The 26,906-nt window shown below is 42.5% G+C and overlaps 1 protein-coding gene across 3 annotated transcripts; it reads left to right on the top strand.

The window, feature by feature from the left end:
- The first annotated feature begins 379 nt into the window (after positions 1 to 379).
- Positions 380 to 26,735, top strand: prickle1b (prickle homolog 1b). Of its 3 annotated transcripts, XM_084910368.1 has the most exons (9): positions 380 to 617; positions 14,218 to 14,440; positions 18,568 to 18,765; positions 19,485 to 19,598; positions 21,042 to 21,179; positions 23,223 to 23,426; positions 23,514 to 23,700; positions 23,797 to 24,786; positions 24,874 to 26,735. In XM_084910368.1, the coding sequence occupies exons 3-9, from the start codon at positions 18,580 to 18,582 to the stop codon at positions 25,839 to 25,841; spliced, it is 2,787 nt and encodes a 928-aa protein (XP_084766494.1). In that variant the 5' UTR covers positions 380 to 617; positions 14,218 to 14,440; positions 18,568 to 18,579; the 3' UTR covers positions 25,842 to 26,735. The 3 variants fall into 3 exon arrangements, with proteins under 3 accessions (XP_084766494.1, XP_084766493.1, XP_084766495.1); XM_084910367.1 differs by lacking the exon at positions 14,218 to 14,440; XM_084910369.1 differs by lacking the exons at positions 380 to 617; positions 14,218 to 14,440 and adding an exon at positions 16,771 to 16,795.
- Positions 26,736 to 26,906: the final 171 nt, after the last annotated feature.

Here is a 26,906-nt window from a genome sequence, read left to right as displayed (position 1 = left end):
GGTTGGGTCGGTGTGGGAGTCTGTTCTATCAAATATTCTTGTAAAAGTCATAAATTATGAAGAAGAGGTGAACGCAAGAGCATTTTACCGCACAGTTGCTGCTCTGTTCCTCAAAGGCTGTTTGTATGGTAATCACTTGTGAGTTTGTGGTGGCCTTCTCATCCTTTATGGCGCTTTCCACATTTATTGTATGAGATAATAGTGATCTTTTTTAATTTCCTAAACATACCCATAAACTCATAGCTTGGAGGTATACAGTATACTTTCTAGCAGAGGGAGGGGACGTGTGTGCGTTTCTGTATGGAGGAGGGAGTGAGAGGAATAGGGGGTGGGCAGCCCAGCCAATAGGCGCAGTGCAGCGTTAATGTCATTGCTGGACGCTCTTAACTTGATGCCAGAGCTGCGCAGCGCTCAGCCCTGGTGAGACTGCTTCTGATTATCTCTCTCTGTACTCACGATCATGCACTGAAAACATCATCACTGAGCTGATCCGGGACGCGGAACGGGACGGAGTTGTGCGTTTGCGGTTTGCGGCCAGCACGAATGCCTCCACAGTCGTGATTATATTTTGATAAAAGGAATATTCAGGCTGCCATCGAGTTGTTGCTCCTTTAAGGGTGAGTGTTTGATCCGGTAATTCATTTTGTTCTGTAAACTGTGATGTGCGCGTTACTGTGAAGTCATGGTTTCTGCGTCAACAAGAACCAAGAGAGATTACCTGTCTCTCAGTTTACTTCATGGCCAAACAGGCGAGAACAAAAAGGAAAGACTTCGTTGAAGCACTGTGGCATTTTTTTTCCCCAAAAGAGAAAAAAAATTGGGGGGGGGATCTGTGAACCAGGGTGGGGGATTTTAACTTGGAAAATGTGCATGCGTAAAGACGCGCTTTAGTGGAGGTTTTCATTTTGGTTTCCAGATGTATGGCTGCCTCTTGTCACTCAGGTGGGCTCCATCGCTTTCTCTCTCGATCTGACTGCTCCTTTTCCCTCTCTTTGCAAGTTCCCAAAACTCCTCTGAAGTACATCTGTTGTGACACACCGCAGCCCAAAATCCACACACACGACAGAGTGAAGCCACATCACTCCAACCGCGCTAAACAATTGACAAAGTCAGGCATTTCTTTCATACTCAGCCCCACATCAGACTTTAATCAGCCCTTTCAATGGAGTCAATTTGTTACAAGATGAACATGTTTACTCTCCCTTGGCTTAAGACTTTTAACTCAGAGTGCATAAAATATAGTTAAAACCGCGACTGTAAGTCCTACGGTGACGTGTTAAGGTAATAAAGCCAGTGGTGGCACCTAGTGGTGAGAGAGATTGCTAAGATGCTGCAGTGAGAGCAGTAGACTTGTGGGTCTAATTCTGGGTTTTGCATATGAGAAATCTTGTAAAGTAGAGTAATGACATATCTACACTGTTGTCTAAATTCAGACTCTTAAATGGGATATTTTGAAGCAACACTCTCTACCAGAAATGCTCTCCGGCCCATAAAGCCTTCTTGTTAACTGCCCCCAAAGTTAGTTGATCCAGGATCAGAGCAACCAAGGATCAGGTGACTGAGGTGTATTCCCCCTCTGTGGGAGGCCAGTCAGGCACACTGTGCTCCACTTTGCTGGGGGTATACGCGCTGCTATGCTAAGCCTTTGTTAATGAGTACGTATCTGTGTGTGTGTGTCCTTGTCTGTGTGTGGTACTGGGTCTAAGTGCTTGTGGATCAGCATGTCCATTACTTTGTATGCTTGTGTGCATCCGCTTTTCTGCTTATGTGTTCATGTGGGTGTGTGTGTGTGTGTGTGTGTGTGTGAGAAAGAGAGATAGCTGTTTGGACTCGGGAGTTAAGCTGCTGTTAATTGGTCAGCCATTTGGACCACATGGGAGAGTCGAGTCAGGCAGTAGCTGAAATGATCGGTATGTTTTGGCTTGACTTCAGCGGGCTGCGGGACATGACACTGATTCCTTCATATAGATGCTGAACACTGTGGTTTGTCTTGTGTTTGTTCAAAAGAATATCTTTTGAAATCCTCTTTTCACTAATCTTCTGAATATGCAGCTGGAGGTAGGGAGCATAACTTGTGTTTAATGGTTGTAAAATGTACCAACATTTAAATTGATCTTTTACAAGTTTGCTGCAACCATGACTTGCACTTTTGGCTGTCGCCCAGCAAAGACGTAGTATGAAACATGAGAAACCATTAAAAGATTAATCCTCATTTTTACAAGTTGTGTTTTTACAACTTAAACTGATGTCAGATCTCAGAAGACAATTACCAGCTGCAGTAATTTTATTGGTGGTATCTTCTGTCCTTAAGAGCAGCAGCAAGACACTCACTGAAGAAAAAAAGCTCAAGTATCAGTGACAACATGTGGCTAAGTCGCAAAAGGTGGGTTGTAAAGCGGCTTGCAGAAGCAGCAACAGCTGTATGTAGGTAGATTAAAGCAGCTTCATTAGCTTGCCCCACTTTCCATTTGGATATGTTTCAGCTGAGCTATCAGCTGATGTGGGCTGGCACTGAAATCAGCTGTTATCATCTGATGTTATCATCTGATGTTCACTTTATCAGTTCAGGTAGCTCAGGTAGTAAGAGATGATCATTTTTAGTGATGCAGAGAGCTGTTGGGGTTTTTTTCTGTTTTTTTTTATGCAATGAGGATAAACAAAGAGCAAGGGGGGAAAGGAAAAAATCAGCATTTAGAGGAGTTTGTGCCTTTAACGGGGAGGTTTAATGGAATTCTTTTGCCAAAACAAAACAAAAATGGGGCTAAAAGGTTCATTTTGTTTTAACATATCACAATGAGGGGAGTAAGGAAGCCTTCTAGCTGAGGAGGATGTGAATCAGATGGCAGTTTATGAAGCAGATGCAAAGGAGATGACCTTTTAGGCTTTATTCAAAGACAAGAATGACTCCATGGAGTAAAAACCCATGTCTCGCTTTGGCAGGAGAGGCGGATTAGATTATGAATGAATCCTCGACTTCTTGTTTGTTCCGCTTTCACGAAAGCCTCGGCAGCTTGTTGTTTGTGGACAGCCTCTAGCTTGACAGATTCATTTTTCAGAGCGGTGTCTCTTGATTAGAAACAGAAAACTTCGTCCTACACTTCTTCATTTTCTTCTCACATGCAACCCAGATTCTCATTCTCCAGTGGGGTTTGAGTGCCAGAGAGGAAATCCAGCCTGGAGATTGTTTTGATATTGTTGGACACTGTCCTGGAAAACCTTTCCTACTCAGCGACAAGGGTGTTCTGGATTTAGAACCACTGGCTTAAACACCTCAACTGATCACAGCAGTAAAGCTGCATGAAGAGCTCAGGATGTGCTGTTTTCACACTTTTTTTTTTTTTTTTTTTTTTTTGGAACTTAAAAAATTCAGTCCAAAAAGTTGCAAGAAAACCTCTTTCATGGTCATTAGGTAACTTTTAGAGAAGGGCATCCCATTTAAAATCCATACTTTTCGAAACATAATAGTGTATACTAGGATGGTTTGCTACTGGGCTAACATCTTCGGGGGGGGGGTTGCGCAGACTTTACACCCTTCTTGTGTCCCAGTGTTTAACTTGGAGGAAAGATTGGCATAAGATTAAATAAATCGAACCTAATAAGAAACATAAGCACAAATGTGAACGGCGTGTGTGTTTGTATATGTGTGTTCATAAGAGTGCGAGAGACAGGAGAAAAAAAAACTGAGCGACCTATTAGTAAGGCAACACTGTTCAGTCTGTGCACCTCTCTCAGCCTAAGACCAACATGCGTACACACAGGCAAGTTTGTTCTGTCATACTGGAATTAATCGAGTGTGGGGTTGTGTAAATCATTCCAAACCTCAGAAAACAGACACACACACACAGACACACAAACACACACACACACGTGTATACACACATATGCTTGCCAAGCAGCTATCCCCTGTAGTTGTGTGCAGAGGGCCAAACAGTGAAGGTCCAATTACTGAGCTGGAGCGACAGCACAGGGAACAATGAAGAACAGACGTTTTCTTGAATGTTTCAAAGCTATGCGAGCAACAGAAATAAGACTTTCTGTGCATTTTCCTGACGTTTTGGATACTGAAGGTTAATCCAGAGACTAGCAGATTGTTAAATTAACCATTATTTGTTTTGTTTTTTAAGTACATGTGATTGAAATGCCTGTCAGGCACCGGCATCGGTCAGGTCATTCATGTTCATGTGGGGGCTGAGACAGCAATCCTCGATCTACAAACACTAATCGTGATCCTTGTGCTCGTTAAGTGGTTTCAGACCAAACCCTGCAGGCCACATTGGCTCCACAAGCCTTGTATTATGGTCAGCTTGTGGAGAAGAAAAGTAATTCGGGGTTTAGAGGAATATCAGACGCTGAGTAATGGACTCGGAGAGGGAATTGAGCTCAACTCTGTGTCAAAACATGCAGCGGAGCTGAAATGAAGTTGCCCGCAGCGCTTGCTAAGTGACGCAAAGCTGAGGTGTGTTTAGAGTTCCCGACTCGTGCCTGTGAGTGAGAGTCAATTTGGCACCAAGTTAATTACCTATACACACAGCTCTATTTGATGATGATTAAAGCCACACACACACACCTGCCCAGACACTGCCAGTCGCCAGCCTCGGCAGTTAGCGAGACATTAAAGGTGATGATTATTAGATGATAATAATTGAAAGGCTTTAAAGCCCAAGTGAGAGGTAAACAGTATAGATAGAAGGAGAGTCTCGTATAGGAAGATGAGATTTCGCTGCAAAAACCACGTAATTATTCCCCATTGAAATGACCACCCTGAGGCAGAACACAAATGATAGCTTTTAGTTTTGTTTTTGATTGGGAAAAACATAAAAAGGTCTCTTCCTTAGATTCTGGGCTCTTGTTGGTTGTTGAGGGCGACATCAATCACGTAGCATTGCTGTTATGATGGGAAAACCTCTTCCAATTTTGGTGATCATGTTTCACAGTTTGATGTTTTGTGGCTTCATGTTTTTGCCTCAGTAACAAAAAAGAAAAAGAAAAAAAGAGACTGAGATCATCCTATGGATAATATTAAAGTTAGTTTTTTAGAAACCGAGTTAACACGCTGTGCATCCAAGCCAAACTGGCAACTCCCGCTCTCTGTTTTGGGTGTTGGATACACAAAGCCGTTATTTAGGAACATTTGCCAGAAAAGAGTGTTATTTAAAGGAGGGAGCTATGTCAGAAACATAACAGTTACATGGTTTCAGGTCAGAGTTCAGGAAATCTTCTTATTTGTGAATCTGCGCTTGCTGTTTCAGAGCGTGCATCAGCAAACATGGCTCAGCTTCAGCCCCTCTTTCCCCAAATTGGTCTCATGTGTTTGACATTGTGTTCCCGAGGCTAAGACCGAGTTGAATGTCTCAACTCAGACCTAATCAGGGACAGCCTGCTCCTTTCCCCTGCTTTCAGAGAATTTTCGTCTTTCTCCCTTCCCTTGCCTCGCTCTCTTTAGCATTTCACCTCTCTTTCACGTTGCACACGATCTTCTTGTGACTCTTCCAGGCCCACGAACTAATCACTGTCAGCCAGCTTCACAAAACAGGAGCAGATGTACCAAACGAGATGGTTTAATGCGTTGCGAAAAACACGAGCTGGCAAATTTCTTGTGATTTATATGATGAAATATTTAGTTATCATTACATTGGGTGGTCGCCTGTCTCTGCAGAAGTCTGTGGGGACATACCCTATCTGTCGCTGCATCTCCATGTTGCCTGACACGATCCCAGAGGACCAGCAGCCCTCTAATTCATTCAGAGGGGAAATGGCTCCATCCAATCTGATGCCACCCAGACTCAGGAAATGGCCTGTTGTGATAAATGCGATATAAATGAGGGTGGGGAAAATTACAGCACTATCACCAAATTTACCAAAAAGCTGTGGATGCTGCTTTTGCTTGAGGACTTGTAGAGTCACAACTTTCAGTATTAAATGTTCAAAACATCTCTAATTAATATTTTTGACAATCACTTCACTTCTTTTCACAGCAGGCTGTATATGGAGATGGACATAGGCATCATTAGTGGCCTCCTGATTTGGAGTTTAACATTATAGCCCTTCCGATTTTGTTTTGGAGACCTGGAGGTGTTTGTCGGTTTGCATCCTCTCTCTGCTGCTCTCAAGTGGGGAGAAAAAGAGGCCAATGTACATTCATTACCATTCAAGGTTGCATAGGAACGCAGCTTCATCTTAAATGACTTTCCCATCTTACATAATAAGCCCCTAGCTGCCTTTGTGTTCTGTGGCAAGCAATCAAGCTGTGGTGTATCCTTCTGCCGGGACAATTTCTCCTCCAAGACACGGAGAATGTACCAGATTTTCATCCAGAGAGGTTAGCTGATGAAAGCTTTTGGGGGTTTTCCAAGTGCTCTTCACAAAACAAATCCAAACAGTGATTTGTCTGCATTTCTGTGTTGTGAGATCCATCTGTTCCTTTTTTTTCTGCCTGTGAAAATGGGGTTAAATTACCACTTGCATTAATGAGGTGGTAAATAAATGTCTCTTGTGTTTACACGAATGACCTCCAAAACCAGACAGTAAACTGAGGGGGGAGAAAAAGAGGGGTTCATTATCTCAAATCAACCAACCGTGGAAAACAAAATGTGGGGCCCTGTTTGTGTGTGTAAACGGCTATGTATCGTTGCATTTGTGTGTTTTGCATTTGTTTTTAATTATTTGAGACTTTACATGCATCTTTTGGAGTGTTGTAGAGGAAACCCCCAGGACTACCCCCCACCCTTTCCACCCTCGGGGCCTTTCAGACATCTGGTTGTGGATGGACAGCTCATATCCCCAAGTAATACGTGCTGTTAAGCTCCTGGGAGCAGCCGCTGTGCACATCATTACAACCCTCCTCGGGCTTTGCCTGGAAGTTCGCTGAAACCCTATCGTTTGGTTCAGAGGGGTACAAATATGCTCTATATCCTTTTATGCTACTTCCTTCCCAGTTCGTCTCCCATCTGTTGCAGATTAGTTTTCGTTGTGTGTTTAGAGAGCAAAGCCCATTGCTGAGCGGGACTGATAGTAAACCCAGAAGGTTTTAGTCAGAACTGTCAGGTAGGTCTGAATTAACAGAGAGGCCAACTGAGGATATGCCCGGCTGAGAAGAAAGACGAGGGGCAGGGGGGTTTAAAGAGAGAAGCAGACAGGGAGAGGGTGAGACAGGCTCCAAAGCCCACCAAACAGTGGGTCTGTTTACCCATGAACCTCAGGCCCGCTACTCGAGGGTCAGTGTGGAATGCCAACATGGTCTGCCTGGCCAAATTCAACTGCAGTTGCTGGGTAGTAGAAGGAGAGAGAAACAACCTTACAAAATGACCAGTCACGCCACTTTCCCTGTGATAGCGACTTTATTGAAGCACACAGCTCAAAGCCACTTTCATATAGCACACAGCCTCGATATCTGTCACCCCCCTGCAACCCAAACTTGCCGTCAGAATGTTTGCGTTGCCGTGCCGGGTCAAGTTGCCGTCGCTCAGCTGTTCTTTTATCAGTCTCCTTTCAAAATCTCTAGTAGAAATCTGCACAAATGGGGCTTTGGAATGCGCAGTGAAACTAAAAGCTCTGCTGTATGGTTTCACATACACACCCTTCTCCCAACTACAAGCAGCTTTGAGAACTGTGCCAGCCCGTGCAGGCCAGACTGCAGGCCGAGTGTGACAAAGTGCCCGGGGCTGCAAACTTGGTCAGACCCGTCTTTCCCAGCTCTTGGGTTTCCACCGCTAAATTATGGGAAAGCGAGGGTGCCGGCATTATAACGCACAGCCGGTTTATGTGTGTACGTTTGTGTGTGTGTGTTGGTCTGTTCTGCTTGACTGATGTGCCATCCCTTCAGGGTCCTGTCATTAAGCCTCTGTGTACACAACCCCAATCCCTGGCCCACATCTATCTCTTATACTGACTTGATGGGGGACTTGTGCACACACAGACACACAGACACACACGCATGCACACGCCAACAGCTTTCCCATAGTAAATGTGATGCAACTCCGTAAGTTGTCTTGCAGGATGTGTCATCAGATGTGACTGTTTTTACATTTACATCTCCCTCCTTCTTGTTATTTTTAATTTTATTTTCATTAGGAAATACTTGCATCTCACTTTGAGTGGCATAGCTCATTAAAACCCTGATTTATCTGTTTCTTTTGGCTGAAACATGTGACACACTGTAAATCAGTCAAATGGATACTTGCAGCAAGAGAGAGGGACTTTTTGTAACAGCAATAACAATGCTGACTTAAGTCAACGTAGAGGAGATCAGCAAAAATAATAAAAGAGCCTACTTCGAGCCAACGCAGCTGGATGGTTGGACTCTCATTTCTGTGTTTCCAAGAGCAAGATATGTTGGGTCCTTTTTCTGTTGTAGTTTGTCATCCTTAAGTACAGTATCTGGGCTAAAAGCAGTTTCTTTGTGACTTTTTCCCTCAAAAGAGCAGCTTTTATCTCCCTCTAACAATATTTTGTAGAAGTCTAATCAGAAAGGCCCGGCTTTTTTTAGCCATTCAAGTGAAGCAAATCAGCAGCCCATTTCTCCTGTTAACAAGTACGAGATAACGTGGTTCTTGACATTTTTCATCTTCATCAGCAGTCACTCACTCACCTCTGTTCTGTTATAGTTATAAATATCTGCATATCTGCCTCTTTTTTCTTTTTTAAAAAAAATTATTCCAACCCACACACACTCCTCTCAAAGCCTCGGTTAAAATATCTTCTAGCCTGGCTTTTATTAAAGAAGGAATACATCACTTAACAATATCAAATTAGAGCTGGACGGGAGGCACAAGACTCTTTTCTCTCTCTTCTCTTCAGTGTGCACGCACACACGCAGCACTAGGATGACAACATGTTTGGCTTCAAGATGTATTCCCATTTTTCCATTGTGTTTCTCATTGATGTTCTAGTTCGTCATTGCAATGGAGTGTAAAAGTACTCTTATTTAAGACAGACTCATCACATTTAAAAGGTTGTTATTATACAGCTAAAGCCTACCTGTGCGGCCTAAATGGGACTAAAATTGGGACATTTTCATTAGATTTGGCAGCTAAAATGTATCTGAAACGTGCTGAGTGCAACTGTAAAAACTACAGGAAAAGCACTGTGTACATTGTATACTGCTTTTCTTAAGCCAGTGTCAAACTTTCAGTGTTGTAGTTTACAGTAGTTTAATCTGTCGGTAACTACATGTGCTTGAGTCACATATCAAGCAACACTCCCATACTCCAAATCAGAACATCTTGAAGAACTTGAAGAATTTCCAATTTTGAATTATAGTTGGTAAAAGTAAGACTAAGACAAGAAAAGTGTAGCTTCCAAACCCAATGCCTACCAAAGCTCCAATGACATCTGACAAACCCTTGCATTTTATAGCACTTTTATTACCCCCTCTGTTGCCCCAGAGGTGTGTAGGTAACACCCTGGAGTGGTTAACAAATCTCAACAGAGGGTTTTATGACTTTAAACTTAAATTACACTCAACCGGGGAGTGTCAAGGAATATTAACACTGATGTGGCAAAAACCTCCAAGCTTCTCCACACTTCCACAGACCTGATTTGCAGCAGCGAGTCGGGCTGGTGGGCCTTGTTAGCGAGGGCTAAAGATCCCATTTCCTGGTGTGAAAGGCTGCTGTGAGGCGTCTGTCAGCGTGAATAGGGCTGAATGTAGAAATCAGTAAAATGTAATGGATGTGAATTGACGCAGGTCTCAGTGTGAGTAAGGGTACATGTGGCTGAAGCTAAACACTTGTGAAAACTGTATTTTTCAAGTCAGATTTAAGTAAGAGAGGTTTGTCCCATGGGTGTTGATGTTGATAACTGAGTTATATTCCCAGTAATATAAGACAAAAAGTTTCTAAAAAAACTAAAGAAAGTTTTGATTTTCATAACTAGGTGCATTTGTCTATATAGACACAAACCTAGCCTCATGCATCCCACCAGCTAGTGTACTCCTATACACTAGCTGGTGGGATCTATAGTGCTGGTCCCAAACCTGGGTAAATGGGGGGCACACTGCGTAAAAATGTGTGCCAAATCAAACATTCAGATCAATCCGCTGCGGCAATCCTTGGTAATGAGGAAGCAGCCGAAAGTACCTCTTTCTGTCTGTGGCTGTCAGTTTCTAGGTCTGCAGTATTGCTTGTTGTGTCAGGATCTTTAGGTAATTGGTTAGCAGACACTAGCCTTGCTTAAGGCATCAGTTTGACATAGTGCAAACCACTTATTTAAAAGCAAACTGTCTGAGCCGTTTCCTTATCAGAATAGGGAGTAGTTAACGCAACGGACATAGATTAGCACTGAAAGTTGCCACTGAAGACAATAACCTTTGGAAGACATACTAGTTCTTGCTTAAAAGCATATGTTTTCTTTAATCCTGGAGAACTGTTTGCACAATCTGGTGTATTTCATCATGTATTTGCACTTTACGCTACTTTAACATCAGGAATGATCTGCTTGAGCTTTTATGACAACCTGTCCTGCAGCATGTTGAGACATGCCACTGTCCTTGTTGATTTCGGTTTTGAGCAACCAGGGGGCGATTTCCTCCTTGTATTAGCATTCTAAGGGATCAGGTAAAGTGTTGCCCCTTGGGGTTGAAACAAAGCTGACAGACTGCAGGTGTGAATGACTGTTATAAATGAGAATGGAGAAGATCACTGCTGGAATGGAGCATCGTTTGCTTTGTAACCCTTCCCTCTACAAGAAAGGTCAGGAAAAGTCTGAATTGCCAGCCAAGCTGTGTTCCAAAAGATATAGAAATTTAAAAAAAAAAAGTGCAGCCAGAAAGCGTAAGTAAGTGTGCTGTGTGTGTGCATTTGTGTGCAGCTTATGTGTAGTCTAGACTCTTGGATTTCAAGTTTAGAAAAGGCCAGGAGATCTTGTCTGAACCACAGTCCGAAGCTTATGCCAAGGAAATAAAACTCTGCTCACAAAGTCCTTTGAGACCTGATCAAAAGGTTTCTGTCCAAATTGCTTTGGACTTTACTGAATTTAGACCGATATTTTGAGCCAGTAATGTTACTGGATATCAGCCAAGGCTGTGTAAAAAGGAATCAAGAACCCGTGCTCCAGTCACTTCTCATTTAAAATCAGTAGTTTTTACCTGTTGTTGAACAAGATGGGATTAAGTTCTGTTTTTAGCTGTTTTTGAAAAAGCAACCGAATGCAGAATAACACTGAGTACTTGCATTTTACAACATTAAAAAGGGTCTGTTTTTAACAAAATCCCAGCTGTGTGTGATTTTCACGCATCTGTGCTCATGCACTAAGCCCTGGGGTCAAATGTCACTGCATAAACTCTCCATTAGCAAGATGCTAGTCATTAGCCTAAGACATGTGAATGAAGCCTAAACATCATCTATTCTGCACATGTCTAATCGCTTTGCAGAGACCTAAAACATGAAATATTTGCCTCAAAATGACTTACACCCATTAAAAAGATATTGTCAAGCAATAAAACTACAGGATAATCTTAATGAATTAAAGTTCAGGTTTGTATGAGGTTTGCTGTTAAGATTAAAAGGCCAAGAAGAATAAAGCAACTTTTAATGTCTCTATCATCGTGTTTCTTTAAATTTACAACAGATAAGCAAACCAACACCTGTAAGATTAATAAATCTGAATTAAAAAGGAGTCTTTCTGCTCTGTCAGACCCTCGTTTCTCTCTAGGAAGAGGCAGAGGAGACAGTAAGGTCAACTGTCCTTTTATGTTTTCTTAAGAACCATAGGTCTCTGGCCACAAGCCCAGGCCCCGTCTGAAAGGCAGATATTTGCCTATTGTCTGGTATAAAGCCACTCATCTGTCCTCCATTCAGCCAGGAGCATTCCTCACCCGCTCATTGGCTGGTTTCATTATCTGAATTAAGTTGCTGTCTATCACAAAAATAGGTTCCCTTCTCTACCTGTCTACCTGGAATAAGATTTGCCAAGCTTTTGAAATGCATATCCAGATAAATATCTTAGGAAACTTAATGCACATCTCTCTGAGGGTTAAACACAAAGTGGCTTTTGCAGTGCAGTGCCAAGACTCCTGGAAAACTCGAGCTTTTCTGAAAGGTTTACCCTCTAACTGGACTGCCAGGCTCCGCTGTCTCTTCTCTCAATTTCAAATATGTGTTGGTATGCCAGGAAAGAAGGCCGTGCTGGCAACACACATAGACAGTCCCATCTCTAAGCACACAGAGATCCCCATTCTCTATCTCACTTTCCTAAGCTAATTAGCTAACTGAGTCATTTCTCATTTGTAACAGGTAATCCGACATGTGACAAACAGCTCTTTTGCCCTCTCCACAAGCAACTTTTTCGGGGTCGCCAGAGGAGAAGGCGTCTTTGTCTGCTGGACAATCGAGTAAACTCATTATTCATTTTTGACTGTTTAAATGAAGCCATTGCTGCTTTTCAGCCTTTCACAATGACGGATGATGGCGAGCTTGTCCAAATAATCACATCAAACTTCCCTAGGCTCATCTCAGCGAATTCTGTTTGCATACAGATTATTCTTCTTCGTTGGCTTCATGCGTTATTTTTTCCACCATGGAAGAATAAGTGTAACTTTTCACATTTGATCTCTACTAATGCAAGCGTCACCTTCGGGTGTCATTGTAGATCTGAGCTCTTTACACCTGGTTCTGCCAGATTGTTGGGAGTTTGACAATACCATCATTGTGGAGTGAGAGATGAGGATGGAGGGGACCCCTTTTTCTTGGTAATGTCCGAGATGGGCTGAACCCGACAGATCCTCTGCGTGAGAATTTCCTGAGATGGATGAGTTGAGACTTGAGGGGAAGCAAGGTCAACATTTAACTGGTGAAACACAAACAAGACCCAAGGAGCTGTCTAATGGACAAGCTGCTTTTAAATGACTGAACACCTCCAAACACAGAGTGTGTCAGGTGTCGATATGTTGGCAAAGACCCAAAGTTGCTATTATCAATATTTTTATATAAACAGTGGGTCACATGAATCCTTGTATGTGAAAGTGGATCATTTATAGCGAAGGAAGTCAAGTCAGGTTTAAAAACCTTTTAAAGCATCTTTTTAATTTTATTATTTTGGTTTTTAGCAGCTTCTGTAGATAGAAGGATTTAGAGCAAAGGTTTTGCCAGTTTGTTGGTCTTGAATATTCAGGTGTGCCACAGTCTTCCCAGGAGTGGACATCCCAGCAGGCTCACCTCAGACCTCACACCATGTAGTGGTCAGAGAAACTGATTAAAAACCCCAAGATTCCATCTCAGGCTCCACAGGCCTCAGTTGTTAAAGTTCAAGTCAGTACAATTAGAAGATCACAGAACAGGTATGGATTGCTTGAAAGGGCTGCCAGGAGAACGACGCTTCATTCTAAAAAGACCATGGCAGCATGGCTTGGTTTTGGAAAGCTGCATCTGAAAAAAACAGGAGACTTCTAGAACGATGTCCTTTAAACAGACAAGACCAAAGAGATGCTTGACTTTAATGCACAGCACCATTCGCATCATATCAGCTTAAAAACTTCATACCAGTTTTGAGGCAGGGTGGTGGAGGGGTGATGATTTGGGCTTGTTTTGCGGTGATTGGACCATGAACTCCTCTGTATATCAAAGTGTTCTAGAGTTAAATCTCTGTCAAACAGTTAAAACTAGGCCCAAGTTGGCTCATGTAGCAAGGCAATGATCTTGAGCATGGCAGCACAACAGTCAACAGAATGGCTGAAAAAAGAAAGGAGCTAGTGTGTTGCAATGGCTATAAATGTGCTAAAATCAATTCAGGGTGCTCTCCATTAATATTAACAAATAAAAGGCTACAAAAGTGACAACCATCCCCATAATTTCATGGTATGTTGACTGGACATTTACAACAGATGGCACACTTTTACGGATAACCATAGTAATGTGATTAAATAAATGATGGATGGATGATGGTAAAATGAATGATGTTGGATACTAGATCTCTAAACAAGATACTTACTCACCTATTATAAACTATATAGTCTTTGAAGTCTTGTTCTACCCTATTTAATAGTTCTCCAGGATTAGTATTGTACATTAGTTGGATTTATAGTTTGTCATTGCTGCCCCTAGTGGGCAAAATATGTCATCATAAGTTTAAATTAGCTGTTTAAATGTACCATAATTTATCTCAGATTTCTTTTATCAGTGATGCCTCATTTTCATCAAGTAGCATTTACAATCAAACCTTTAAAGTACTCTTAATTTCCCCCTTTTTTTGAGCGTAAGTTGTTGGTTTTTTTTTTTTTTTTAGATGAGATAGTGGAGCAGCTGGACCTAGAACCGATTACCCACCACATGATCTAATCAGCAGATGAGGACAAATTAATGCAACATTATTAGAGCAAATGGCATGAGATTCATCAAAGTGGATGACCCCAGGAACCACGGTGAAAGCGAGCAGCCACTCGCATTATAAATAGAATTTTAATCCCTAACTGGAAAGTGAAGAGGAAGGGAGTTCATCATAAACATATGTGAGTATTTCAAAACGCTATATATTTAAAAAAAAAAAAAAAATAGAAATCGCTTTTGAAGTTGAACAGTTACTCTGAAAGTTGAAAGTGGCAGGGTCGACATGAACAGTTTTGTGGCTTGCAGTACAAGATGTTTTGGAAAGACAGGACAGACTGATAGAGACAAAGAGAAAGTGTGAGAGAGGAGAGTGAACATGTCATCTGGCTCTCAGGAATCCTTCAGCTAGTCTAGGAGAGGGGGAGGGGGTGCAGGGTGGAGGGCTTGGTGTCAGGGGAAAGGGGTGTAGAGATAGGGAAGGGGGTGTTGACTCTGAAGGTTGTGTGTGTGTGTGTGTGTGTGTGTGTGTGTGTGTGTGTGTGTGTGTGTGTTGTGTGAGTGATTGAAGTGTAGTGGCAGGCAGGGGGACTGAGGGAGGGGCTGACAAGGCTTGGCTGCCCCAAGAGCACACTCTCACAGTGGGATCAGAGACACTACAGATAGACGTCGCCCTCCCTGGCCTCACTCATCGCTCACTGGACCTTAAAAAATTTGGATTCCTAACTGAGTTGTTATCCTGCTCCAGAGTGAGAGCTATCCTCCTCTTAGGCTCTCATCATAGCTGATGTTGACTTTCAAAGGTTGAGACTTTGGCGTGGGACACTTCCTGACTGAGTGGGATCTGGATCTGATTAGAATGTGGATCCACTGGGCTTGATGCAGCAGACATGTAGCCAGAGCTGCACGACCAGGGAATTCTGGAAGTGAATGAGGGCTTTATGCAAAGGATGGAAAGGGAGATGCTGTTCCTGGAGGTAAGAGAAAAGTGGATGAGTAGGCGAAACTTACTGAAACTTGCAAACACGTTTGAACCTCTGCTGGTGGAAAATTCTTCCACAGGTCCAGCCATTACGCACACTTAGGAGGAACCTGTGTGTGTATGTATGCTTTGTATTTTAAAAACATGTCTTATTTTAGCATCTTGAGGCGGTGTGTACAGTTTTTTGAGAGGCTGTGCAGGTGGTCTTACTCCCGACTGTGTTAATCTCCTCTGCACCCCCTGACACCCATTTGGCTTTAAAATAACACTCTTTAGCAGTCAAAGAGCAGTGACCTCAGCCTTTGAACTCCGCAATCTAATTGTTTTCCTAAATCAAATCTTACAGCACTCAGAAAAAAACTTCTTTTTTGTTTATTTATTTTTATTCTAATACTTATAGACCATTATATGAACTGCAGGTAACTAAGCTTTAACTGTTGTTGGGAACTCTTCCTTTTACTTCATTTGAAAATAACATTTGACTCACTCGATGACGGAGTACCCCCAGAAAACGGTCAGATAAGTGGGAGAGTCACACATGGTTAAGTTAGCTGGCTACATCTGGCCCCTGTTTACACATCCCCAATGATGTGATTCTTTAAACGTCTTCTTTTTTTTTAGCATGTTTAACCTCCTCCTGTGACGTCTTCGTTGTGACCCTGCTGCTGCATTCAGCCGAATAGGTGGACATTTTTTTTTGTTTTTGTTTTCCACAAAGGCAGTCATTGTGTTATTGCCAAGAGGTGACATGGTGAAATGTGAGTTGCTGTGTATGTTGGCTCAGGAATCCGCAGTCACCTTTTTCTCCTGTTAGTGGGATGAGAAGCAGGAGAGCCGCGGGGCAGACGGAAAGTGTTAGAGCTGCTAAACTATAAGCAAGCCACCCTCAAACTGATCAGCTAATGTCTAACTGACTGTAATACGAGCACCTCAATGTTTCACCCATTTTCTGGTTTTAGTGTCTTTAAAAAAAAAAGGCATTTCCTGCTTTATTTTACTTACATGATAGGGATGTCCGACAGTGCTAATCCTATTATGAAAATAATGGGTACCTGCTGCTTCATACAAAGGTGTATTAAAAAAAAAACCCACACAGACAGTGATATTTAAGGTTTTAAGTTTTAGCCCTCAGGCCTTCAAACCAATTCAGAAACAACTATATTATTGCTAATTTAATGGCATTAAATAATCTTTATAAGAAGAATTACTCATCTACATCTACTTACTGGTCTTAACTAGGTTAGATGAGATAAAGCAGAACAAGTAAAGAAAAGCTTCTGAGTGATAACATTATCTATTCTACCATAAAACCTGATAGATTAGTCACTGAGGAACAAAGCGACACTCAAAAAACCCTTTGTCCTATGATAAGAGCTGTGGTTTAGACCTTAAACAGCATTTGTAATCTGTAAATTTCAAGTTTTGAAGCCCTGGGCTTTATTCAACTGTATGCTAATTATGGGTATGTTAATACCTGTCTTCTTAGGGGGGTTGGATTGTGGTGGAGGAAACCCTGCCAGCCTGCTCACCTCACTCCCCAGGCTTTCCACTTTGCATTGTGAGTTCAGTTGCGGCTGATAGTTAACCTTTTGAAGGGGAAACTCATTCTTGTGGTTGCGTTTTTTTTTCTGTCTTTGCTTGTTTCTTTGACACAGTTCAACAGTTCCTAACAGTCCTTAACCATTACCTCCCACTCTAATTATTTTTGCCCAGTCCACAAGTGACTGGGTATCACACTGCACAAATCTTTGTCTGAGTAAGTTTGCAAGTTCTACAGGCATAGTTAACACTCAATATTTTGGTCAATGGCAGCTATCGAGACTATAATGTCCCCAATGGTGTTGCTCTTTTGTGAACGATCAATCCAGCGAGGTGGGCCGGTGTAAGATTTCTGACTGCTTTACCCCAAACGAGCCCTTTTCTGGTCTGGATTTGCATGTCAAAGAGGGCAGGGCCAGAAGAGAAGCTGTTTTCGACACCTTCGAGACCAAAGTTGTTCTCAGGTCAATAAAGGTGGGAGACACACAACAAGATGGATTGACCTCCAGTCATGTACGACTGTTATCAGCTTGTACAGAGAAACAACAAAAGCTGCTTGAAAGGCGGCTGACAGCGGAGTCACACCGCAGTCGAGTGGGCGCATGCAGTTCTCCACACCACTAAATCATTCATTGTTATTTTTGAATTATTATGAACGTCACTATAAACTCCGTGCAGTGATCACCGCACGTGGGCATCCTTACAGCTGCTTGATAGGCTTCAAGCCTCGCTAGCATAGAGGATAAGACCAACAGATGCCTCGTGGCTAACAGATGGAAATTTCAGCTGCATCTTGTTATGTCAGAGTATTACTAGCTTAGATTAAACCAAGCCTCTTTTTACTGACAGTAGAGTGATCCTGAAATTATTTATTATGCACAACACAAGTCAACCCAGTAAATCAAGTTCTGTAATCTCTGTATCTGTTCTTCGCCTAACTTGACATCCGATCCGCTTCAGTGCTTGATTTGTGAACTTACAGGTGATCGTATCACAACCACTTCATTTATAAACTATGTCATAAGAATGACATAGTTTTCCAGTGCTCTTTCCATCTCTCTGGCATCTACCTTTTGTTGATGTTGCAATAGGCACAAGTCAAGTAAATGTATCATGGTGTATACATCTCCACTTAAAAAGAAATGACAGACTTTTTTAAACTGCTTATTGCAAACTGTGTCCTGCATGCTTACCATAAGGGGGGGAGCCTGGTATGATTTTTCCATTATAAATCTTTCATCAGAGTTTGTCTCGAGTATCCTTTGAAGATGGACAATTTTCACTCTTCCAGCATGATCCTGTAATGGAATAAACAAAGGAAGCCTGATAAAGTACACTAATGGATGGAAAATAACATATTAGCTATTTTTGAGCATGACTCAAGAGGTTTGAATCGTGGAAGGATTCTGTGAGATGCCACGGAGAGCTTGTCCTTTCTTCTCTGTTTGCTCTTTGCTCTTCTCGTATTTTTCTAGCCATTATGTTAAACTCTAAAAACAGCGCTGGGATAAGAGCAATTATCTTGTTGAGAAAGGAGAAGAAACAGAGATTAAAACTAATTGGCGGATTGGAGGCTTTTAAGAAATTCGGAGGACTTTACAGTAAGTGCAAAAAAAAAAAATCCCAGATCAGCAGTATCCCAGCCAACTGGTGCCAAGAAGGTAAAAGCCAGAACTTTGTGTGTAATTAGAGAAAGTATATGAAGCAAACAGAGGAGGGCTAAAAAGCATATATGAATGAAAGGCTGGGTCTGTTCTTTATGACTCCTAATCCTTCTTTGTTTTCTTGCAGCACCCGTGTGTGATGAACCTGGAGCGCGGTGAGAGAGGGGAGCGTCCTTTACCCCGAGGCCCCGAGATGGAAACTCGCACTGGGGGGAAGATGGGGAAGATATCCGTGGGCTTCCAGAGGAGCTCCACCTCAGATGATGACTCCGGATGTGCGTTGGAAGAGTATGCGTGGGTGCCACCAGGACTCAGGCCTGAACAGGTAGGACCTTAATTCCCAAATTACTTAATTTGACCATTATGAAAAACACACACTTGCTTTTTGTCTCACTGCTATGTCTCCCAGTGTTGTCTTTGAATGGGTACAAACATCCAAATTTTAGCTGAAAGGATTTTTTTTTTTTTTTGTGAAAACCTGCAAGTTGATAGCATGCTTTTAGTTTAGTTCAAACAAGGTTATGTGCACAGTGCATTCCCTATGCCCTAATAGCAGATTAGTAGTGCTGCATGCTCAACTTAACATCTAGCTGTAGATTTTTAAAACAATTTTTTTGCATCCAGTAGTGTAAATACGGTGAACGCATTCATCCCATTTCAGTTAGAAATTGCTGCGGTCTCGCATATTTTCCTATATTTTCTTCACGGCACTGCTCACCAACAAACAAAAGTTTGTTCGTGTTTCCATTGCTCCTGTCAGGGGAAATTAACCAAGGCAAACATTAACATTTACAGTCCCTTTGCTGTCTCCCTTTTATGTGGAGAGATTTAACAGTCGGGCGCCTGTGACTGCAGAGTGGTTGACATGTTTGGCTGGGAGTGTCACAAAAAAAAGGAGCGATGCTGTGTCTGCAGTCATTCTCCACTGATATCCTTCACCTGAATAGAAGAAAGAGGAAAAACTCCTCGTCTTTTGTTTCCTCTTGAAAAGATCAATCTGCCGGTGATTTGACAAAATTCCATTTAACATGTCTCCATCTCCAGGTCCAGATGTATTTCGCCTGCCTGCCAGAAGACAAGGTGCCATACGTCAACAGCCCAGGAGAGAAACACAGAATCAGACAGCTCCTATACCAGCTGCCGCCGCATGACAACGAGGTAGAGATCTTTATAGAAAAGAGACAGAACATATGAGAACTGAAGAGGAAATACGGAGCTCAGCCAAGATACGATGAAACTAACATTCATGTGTGACTATTGCTTTAAAAAAGTTGCCTTTTTCTGGCATTTTCTTATAACTTAGTTCAGTCTAAGAAGGTTTTTGAATGTGTTACAGCTGATTTTTGGGGTTTTGTTTTTTGTTTTTTTTACACACAATTCTAAAGATGATCTGAGAGGTCAAATGCAGTGCAACTTAGGAAAACACCAGCAAATACACAAATGGTGCAAAAGCCCACAAAATACAACAGCTGTTGGAAAAAAAACATAAACACAAAAAGTTGAATAAAACATAAAGGGAATTAAAAAAACATGCAACAGAAGTTGAAAAAAAGCCATGATGGAAGTGTCTTTGGAGAGACGATAAGGTGACGGAACAGTTGCGGAAGTGACAGAAACCAAAACATCTCAAGGATTACTCTGAAACAAGCTTAAAAGAAGCAGAGGATTTATCTAATACTATAGACACATGTATGCTATTAGCCGTTTACTGTTAGCTTCTCACTTCCGCAGCAGTTTGATCACTTCTGTTTGCAGCATTTTTTTTCTATTTTCAGGTGTTTTCATAAACCAAATCCAGCAGTTGAGTAAATATCACACAATCTTGCTGTTCTTTTTATAGTTAAGCTGAAACAAGGGCTACATTCCCTCAACCCTGGTTTAAAAAAACAAAAAAAAACAAAACCAAAAAAGCCCAAATGTGACAGTAAAGCACAAGCCAGCCTCTTCTACATGGCTTTATGGTGTGTAAACCAGCACCCCTTTCACATCTGTGTTAATAGAGTTTACATTAGGCGATATGGTCGAGTGTTATCACCAGCATGGGGGAGGGAAGGGGTCCACTGACATCTATGCACACAATAGGTACACACAAACAATGTTTGACTGAGCGGTTTGATGACGTTTGTTGGCAGACCTGGTGGTTGTGGAAGCAAACTGCCCGAGGATTCCTTGCGTAACTGTGGTTAGAAGGGATAAGCGCTTTGTGCGCATGGAAGGCAGTGAGCGTGTGCATCTGTGTGTGTGCGCGCGTATGAGCTCACACATCGTTTACTGTTGTTTAGAGAACAACCGAGCTGGTTGTTAGGACAGTCCTGGTCCTTTTTATCTGAACCTTCATCACTCGCTCTAAACACGGAGGAAGGGTTTGTGTATTGCTCATGTCATCCTTTCAACGCAACCTTGAGGAGGATTGACATTAATTAAACCCTTTTCCAGCCACATATGGACTCGCTGTGATAATTTTCCCCAAAGTTGCATGAAAAGATGAAAGCCAAAACATCAGCAGTAATTGCTGGAGGTCTCAAGATGCCGTTTCTCATCTTCCTCATCTAAATTGACCTTTTTGTTTCTCTCTTTTTTTTTTCTTCCTTTTATCAACAGGTGCGTTACTGCCACTCTCTAACAGAGGAAGAAAAGAGGGAGCTCCACATGTTTAGCACTCAGAGGAAGAGAGAGGCCCTGGGGAGAGGAACACCCAAAGTTCTACCCCGAGCTCTGCAACACACCCGCTGTGAAAATGTAGGTGCTACACATGAATACTCATAACCACACATATACCCGCATGCTGTAAGTGCACTAAAAGACCTAGCATCACTTAACACTCACATAGCCACGTGGTAATAATTTACAGGGTCTTAAGTTATTTATATCATGTGCTACTAACATCCTCTATCCAATCCAAATGCCTGGCAACCCAAAGAACAACCTGATTGGCTAGTGTAGCGGCTTTAATCATCGACATAAACTTCCTTGTTAGGTAGGGCGAGAGAGGAAACAAGGAAATTGGGAGGATCGTGTTTAAACCAAGTAGACAAGCTAGTTTTTCATGAGGAAATCAGCCAATTTCCTCCTGCCCCACTATATCCCAGCGTGACAGACTGCAACAAGAATCCAAAGGTTAATAAGTTATTCTTACCATAGTCTTCAAATCCAGTTTTTTCCAAAGCAGTCACACTTTGTGGTATATAATTCCAAATTTACTGTTTGTTTACAGTATATGCAGCTGGTTGTAAGACTTTATGGCGATGTGGAGATGGCTTTTTTTTTGTTTTTTGCCTTTATGTGGACAGGCCAATTTTTTTTCATGATTATTTGTAAATATTTTTTGGAAAGTTGGACTTTTGGGAAAAGAGCCACCTTGGTTCCATTTTCCAGCTGAAGTCACAAGGAGCAAACAACAAAAATGGCAACAATCCTAAAGCCCAATCTCTTATTTTATACCGCTCATTTAGCGATGCGTAACATTTAGTGCCAGTCAAACCATCCTTGATCATGTTTTTGAAAAACTTCCCTTCAGTGCAGCAGATGTAAATATTAGTATTGTGTAGCTTCCGCCAAATTCAAGCAAGTGAGCCACATCCTCTGTCGGGTATCCAAGAAGAACAGATGAAATGTGGCCATGTGTATTCCCCCAGACAGGCAGATTAAGTCTGTCACCATCTGAAAACAGTTGCTAACATGGGGATCCAAGGTCGCAGACACTGAACGGACTAACATGATGACCAGCGGCCACACGCATGTGGTTAGGCACATCGGAAATGCATGTGTATTCACTCAGCCTCTGCAAGCTGTTATCACCCTCTAACTCAGACAGCCATGCTTCTACTGCACATGCGATTCAAAAATATATCATGAAGACAATTGGACACACACTTTGTCAGGCTCTAGTTTCCTGGTGCCTGACTTTCAGCGACAGGCAACACCCCCATATCCAAAGCCCCTTTCTGTTCACCCTTGTATAATAATGGTTAACAGCTGGGCACGCAATCCCATGCTGCCTATGGGTGTCTCATAACTCTGCCTAGTTATATAAAGACTCTACGTTCAGACATGCTCGGGCCATCTCTGCAGAGTCATATGAGTCTTCCACTTAGAACCAAGGTCGAGTGCTTTCTGTTTTAAGATTACAGGACAAAAATGCTGCCCACTTCCTCAGTAATGTCTAATGAATAATTGAGGGTTTCATTGCAGAGTAAACAGCCGCTGATTGAAATCCAGAGAAAGCCAAATAAGTTTGAGCTTGTCCTCTAATCTTCCGTTAGTAAAGCAGGGCTAGATTCGTGTTTTCTTTTTTAAAATGAACACATTTACCTACTTGCAAAGTGTTGTAACTCGGGAAGATTTACATGTGCAATCTTTTTTAATAGCAAGCTGTGTTGCCGTGAAAAGATTACCTTTCATTGAGGATTATCATTAAATAGGAGTCACTGATGCGTTTTTAAATACACTCCTTTGGCATTTGCACTGTGACAACCTGTTGTTTGGCCTTCTTTGTCTTAGCATCACTGCAAATGGAATGTCAGCAGATATATGATATATTTTGAATATCTATCTCATCTCATTTATCTCTTCTTTGTTTGCCCTGCACGGGTCGTGGGTATTAACTGTATCTTACACGTACTGTAAAATGTCATTCCTCTATGCAATTGTTTCTTTATTTACCCCCACACATTTATTCTCAAGGTAGGGTATTTATCACCTAAGCAGGGCTATGTTCTCAATGAACTCTCAGTATTCCCTCCCGCCTTTGGAATCTCATGGGTTATCTGTTGTGTTTATCAGTGCTGTGGAGACATCAAGGGAGGGGAGATGGCAATTTTTGCATCCAGAGCAGGACCGAACCCCTGCTGGCACCCGGCGTGCTTCGTGTGTGCCACGTGTCAAGAACTCTTGGTGGATCTGATCTATTTCTACCATAGTGGCAAGATCCTCTGCGGCAGACACCACGCTGAGCTTCTAAAACCGCGATGTTCTTCCTGTGATGAGGTAAATGGCAGTAATGGTATACTGGGTACTGTTAATGTTTTAAAAGGATTCCTCATAATTAACATTAGAATATGCTTTTCCCGTTAGATCATCTTTGCAGATGAGTGCACTGAAGCAGAGGGTCGTCATTGGCACATGAAGCACTTTGCCTGTTTTGAGTGTGGGACAATGCTAGGAGGCCAGCGGTACATCATGAAGGATGGAAGGCCCTACTGCTGTGGGTGCTTTGAGTCATTGTACGCAGAGTACTGTGAATCCTGTGGTGAAAACATTGGTAAGTTATATTTTCACTTCATTCCCCTATACTAAAAACAAGGTCCCACTGATGTATTCTTTTGTGTACTTAATTTTTTTTAATCATATCATATAGGTGTTGACCATGCCCAGATGACCTATGAAGGTGTACACTGGCATGCCACTGACCAGTGCTTCTGTTGTGCCCAGTGTAAGACATCCTTGCTGGGTTGCCCATTCCTGCCCAAGCAAGGTCGCATCTATTGCTCAAAGGCCTGCAGCCAGGGGGAAGACATTCATGCCTCAGACTCATCTGATTCTGCATTCCAGTCTGCTCGTTCACGTGAATCCCGGCGCAGTGTTCGTATGGGGAAGAGCAGCAGGCCAGCTGAACAATGGAGGCAGTCACAGCTTTTTAATCCTCCTGCCACCGTCCCCTCGTTTGAGCACAAGCATGAAGATGGTGAGGGTGAAGCAGACGCCGATGGTGACATTGATATTGTAGGGCGTAAGCTTGCTCATTTCGGCCTGGATGAGGAGAGGTTCTGGCGAGAGCGGGAGGAGCCAGATGCAGGGGGAGAGGAGGATCCAGAAGAGTGGGCCCAGCATGAAGACTATATGACTCAGCTTCTACTCAAGTTTGGTGACCGCGGGATGGTTCACCAACTTCAGCAACCATCCCAAAAATCTCCTAGTCTTTCTGGTGACACAAACAGGCTAATAAGTGTGTCTGATCCCTGGCTAAAGCCCGATACTACATCTATGGGGATTGCTTCTCCCACTCCTGCCAGTCCCACCCAGAGTCATTCTTCCAGCCAATCCCGAGCCAACAGCCTTAGCCCTGGACTGATGAGCAAGAAGAACCTGCCTGAAATGTATTGGGCCCAATCGCAGGACGGGCTGGGAGATTCAGCCTATGGGAGCCACCCAGGTCCTGCCAGTGCCAGAAAGATCCAAGAATTGGAGTTGGACCAAGATCAGGACCAGTCTGGGGCAAGACAGGCCTTCTGGGCAGACAGCAGACAGTGGTATGAAGACTCTTTGGAGTGTATTGCTGATGAGCTGAGAAATGTTGAAAAGAGTGTTGGAGACTCCATGGATTCCCTGGCTCTTTCAAATATCACTGGTAAGGAGATGTTTATATGAATTTAATTGTTTTGTTTTATTAAAAAAAAAAAGCTCAAAATTGACCTTCCTTGTTCATCCTCCTTAGGTGCATCAGTGGATGGAGATGGGAGGGACAGACCTTCAGTCTATACCCTTCATCCCATGCAGAATCCATTGGTGGCAGAGAACTGTGAAAAGATGAGCAACATGGGAACGTTTAATTCCTCTCATCTTCATCACAGTGCCAATTCCCTCAATCTAAAACTGGACAAGGGAAATGAAGAAGACGAGGAAGAAATAGCACTGACATTGAGGGGAGACACACAAGGTGGCATTCACTCATTGTCTCCACATTCGGAAGACCTTCCTGCCACCTTTGTTCATGCTCCAGCTCTGAGGAGAAGCAAGTCCCAATCCCGGCCCCCTCAGATGGTCAAGTTCTCAGAAGACACTGTGGATAATGGATATAATGATGGATATGAGGTCAATATCAGAAAGCACCCCATGAGTGAGAAGCCACACAGGAGGGCATACTGCCCAGATGAGATGGGCAGAGAAAGAATCCGCCCGACAAGCCACATAGGGCGCAACAGGCAGCACCACCACCGGTCAGGCAGGCACCATAGGAGCCGCAAGACTCGGTCAGACAATGCCCTTCACATGGTGCCTTTGGAGAAGGCGCAGAGGCCGTATGAGCCCCAACAGCAAGGTCTTGTCAGTCCGCCATATGGTGCTATGCTCCTGCAACATCCTTCACACAGGTTGCCAGTTGCTTATCCCCAAACTCGATCTGACTATATGCTTGGGAGCTCGATGCATAATGACCCACGGGTTGAGCACTTCATGGGGCTCTACAGAGATGAGGATGACTCATGCTCTACTTGCTCTTCCTCATCATCGGACTCTGAGGAAGAGGGCTATTTTCTAGGTCAGCCAATCCCTCAGCCCCGATCTACTGTGCGCTACTATGCAGAGGACTACCCAACAAGGGTCACGGCCCTTTCTTCCCAGAGCCATGGCCCACAGACTGGTCGGCAGAAGAGTCAACGGTCCAAAAACTGTATAATTTCTTAAAAACACCAGAGTGTATTTACTTGAGAATCTGCACAATGCCAAACAATGCGGTCAAGATTTTCAGTATGTATGGTGGTTTACACAGATCAAATCTGAGATTAGAATGGCAGCACTAACATGTAGTGTATGGCCAAATTCAAAATGCATATCGTATTTCAGGCCTATATCGACTGAAACAAGACGTCTTTAATTTCAACTCGTAGGACCACAAAAAAGATGTGCAACATATAGTTTTTGTGTGTGTGTGTGCGTGTGTGTTCAAAGGTGGCCTCAGTACTGGGTCTTACTGATTTTCAGCACTAAGATAATGCACGGACTGATAAAGTTGAACACCTTTTGCTTCAGATTATGTACAGCTGGCGGTGGAGAAGTTAAACTTTAATTTCAGCTTTTGCTATTCAGTTTTACTTTTTAAAATAATGTTTTATGTTCATTTAATTTTTGCAGCAGTATCTTTTCTGTATTAAAGTGGCACAAAGGTTAATAACGTAGAACATAGAAACTAACCAAATAATTATTTAAAACATAATACAAAATTAAAATGTACATACTAAGTTAAGATTTTAATACTGCTATTTTTATATCCACGTTTAAAATGGTTGTTTTGCTTGAAGTCTATGATTAAAAAAATGTTTTAATAGTGAAAAGAACTCTCAATATGTTATGAGAAACAACTAAGACAGTGCCACTTTCTTCAGTTACGTGCCATGCTATTCAATAACAGTGCCACATATATTCCACTATTGGTGTACAATTTCTAAAATGACTGGCAGACCCACCAGTATTTTCCATATTCAGCCCAGCTGTTCACTACCATTGCTCTGAAATAATCAGCAAAAATGCTTTGTGATGTAAAAACGCTTGTAATAAATATTTTTCTTCAAAGCCTCAAAACTGACTGTTCTGTTTTTGAGTTTTTATTAAGACTGCACTAGAGGTGCAGTTTGTCTTAATAAAATTGACCTTTCAAAGAACATGAGCACTTTAGCTGTCGCCATCCGTTTTCCCATTGACTTACATGGCAACAGAAGTCTTTGCAATTGTGACCACAGCTATAGAAAACAT

The sequence above is a fragment of the Perissodus microlepis genome, chromosome 17 (genome assembly GCF_051167445.1).
Source record: "Perissodus microlepis isolate ML-2025 ecotype Zambia chromosome 17, ASM5116744v1, whole genome shotgun sequence".
Lineage (NCBI taxonomy): Eukaryota > Metazoa > Chordata > Actinopteri > Cichliformes > Cichlidae > Perissodus > Perissodus microlepis.
Note: the sequence above shows the minus strand (reverse complement) of the source record. Positions and strands in the feature narration are given on the sequence as shown.

Bases quoted from the DNA above. Each gene is read 5' to 3' on its own strand.
- prickle1b (XM_084910367.1), top strand. From the start codon at position 18,580: ATGAACCTGGAGCGCGGTGAGAGAGGGGAGCGTCCTTTACCCCGAGGC. The intron at 19,599-21,041 runs GTAGAGATCTTT...TTTTATCAACAG, and splicing joins TGCCGCCGCATGACAACGAG to GTGCGTTACTGCCACTCTCT. The intron at 21,180-23,222 runs GTAGGTGCTACA...TGTGTTTATCAG, and splicing joins AACACACCCGCTGTGAAAAT to TGCTGTGGAGACATCAAGGG.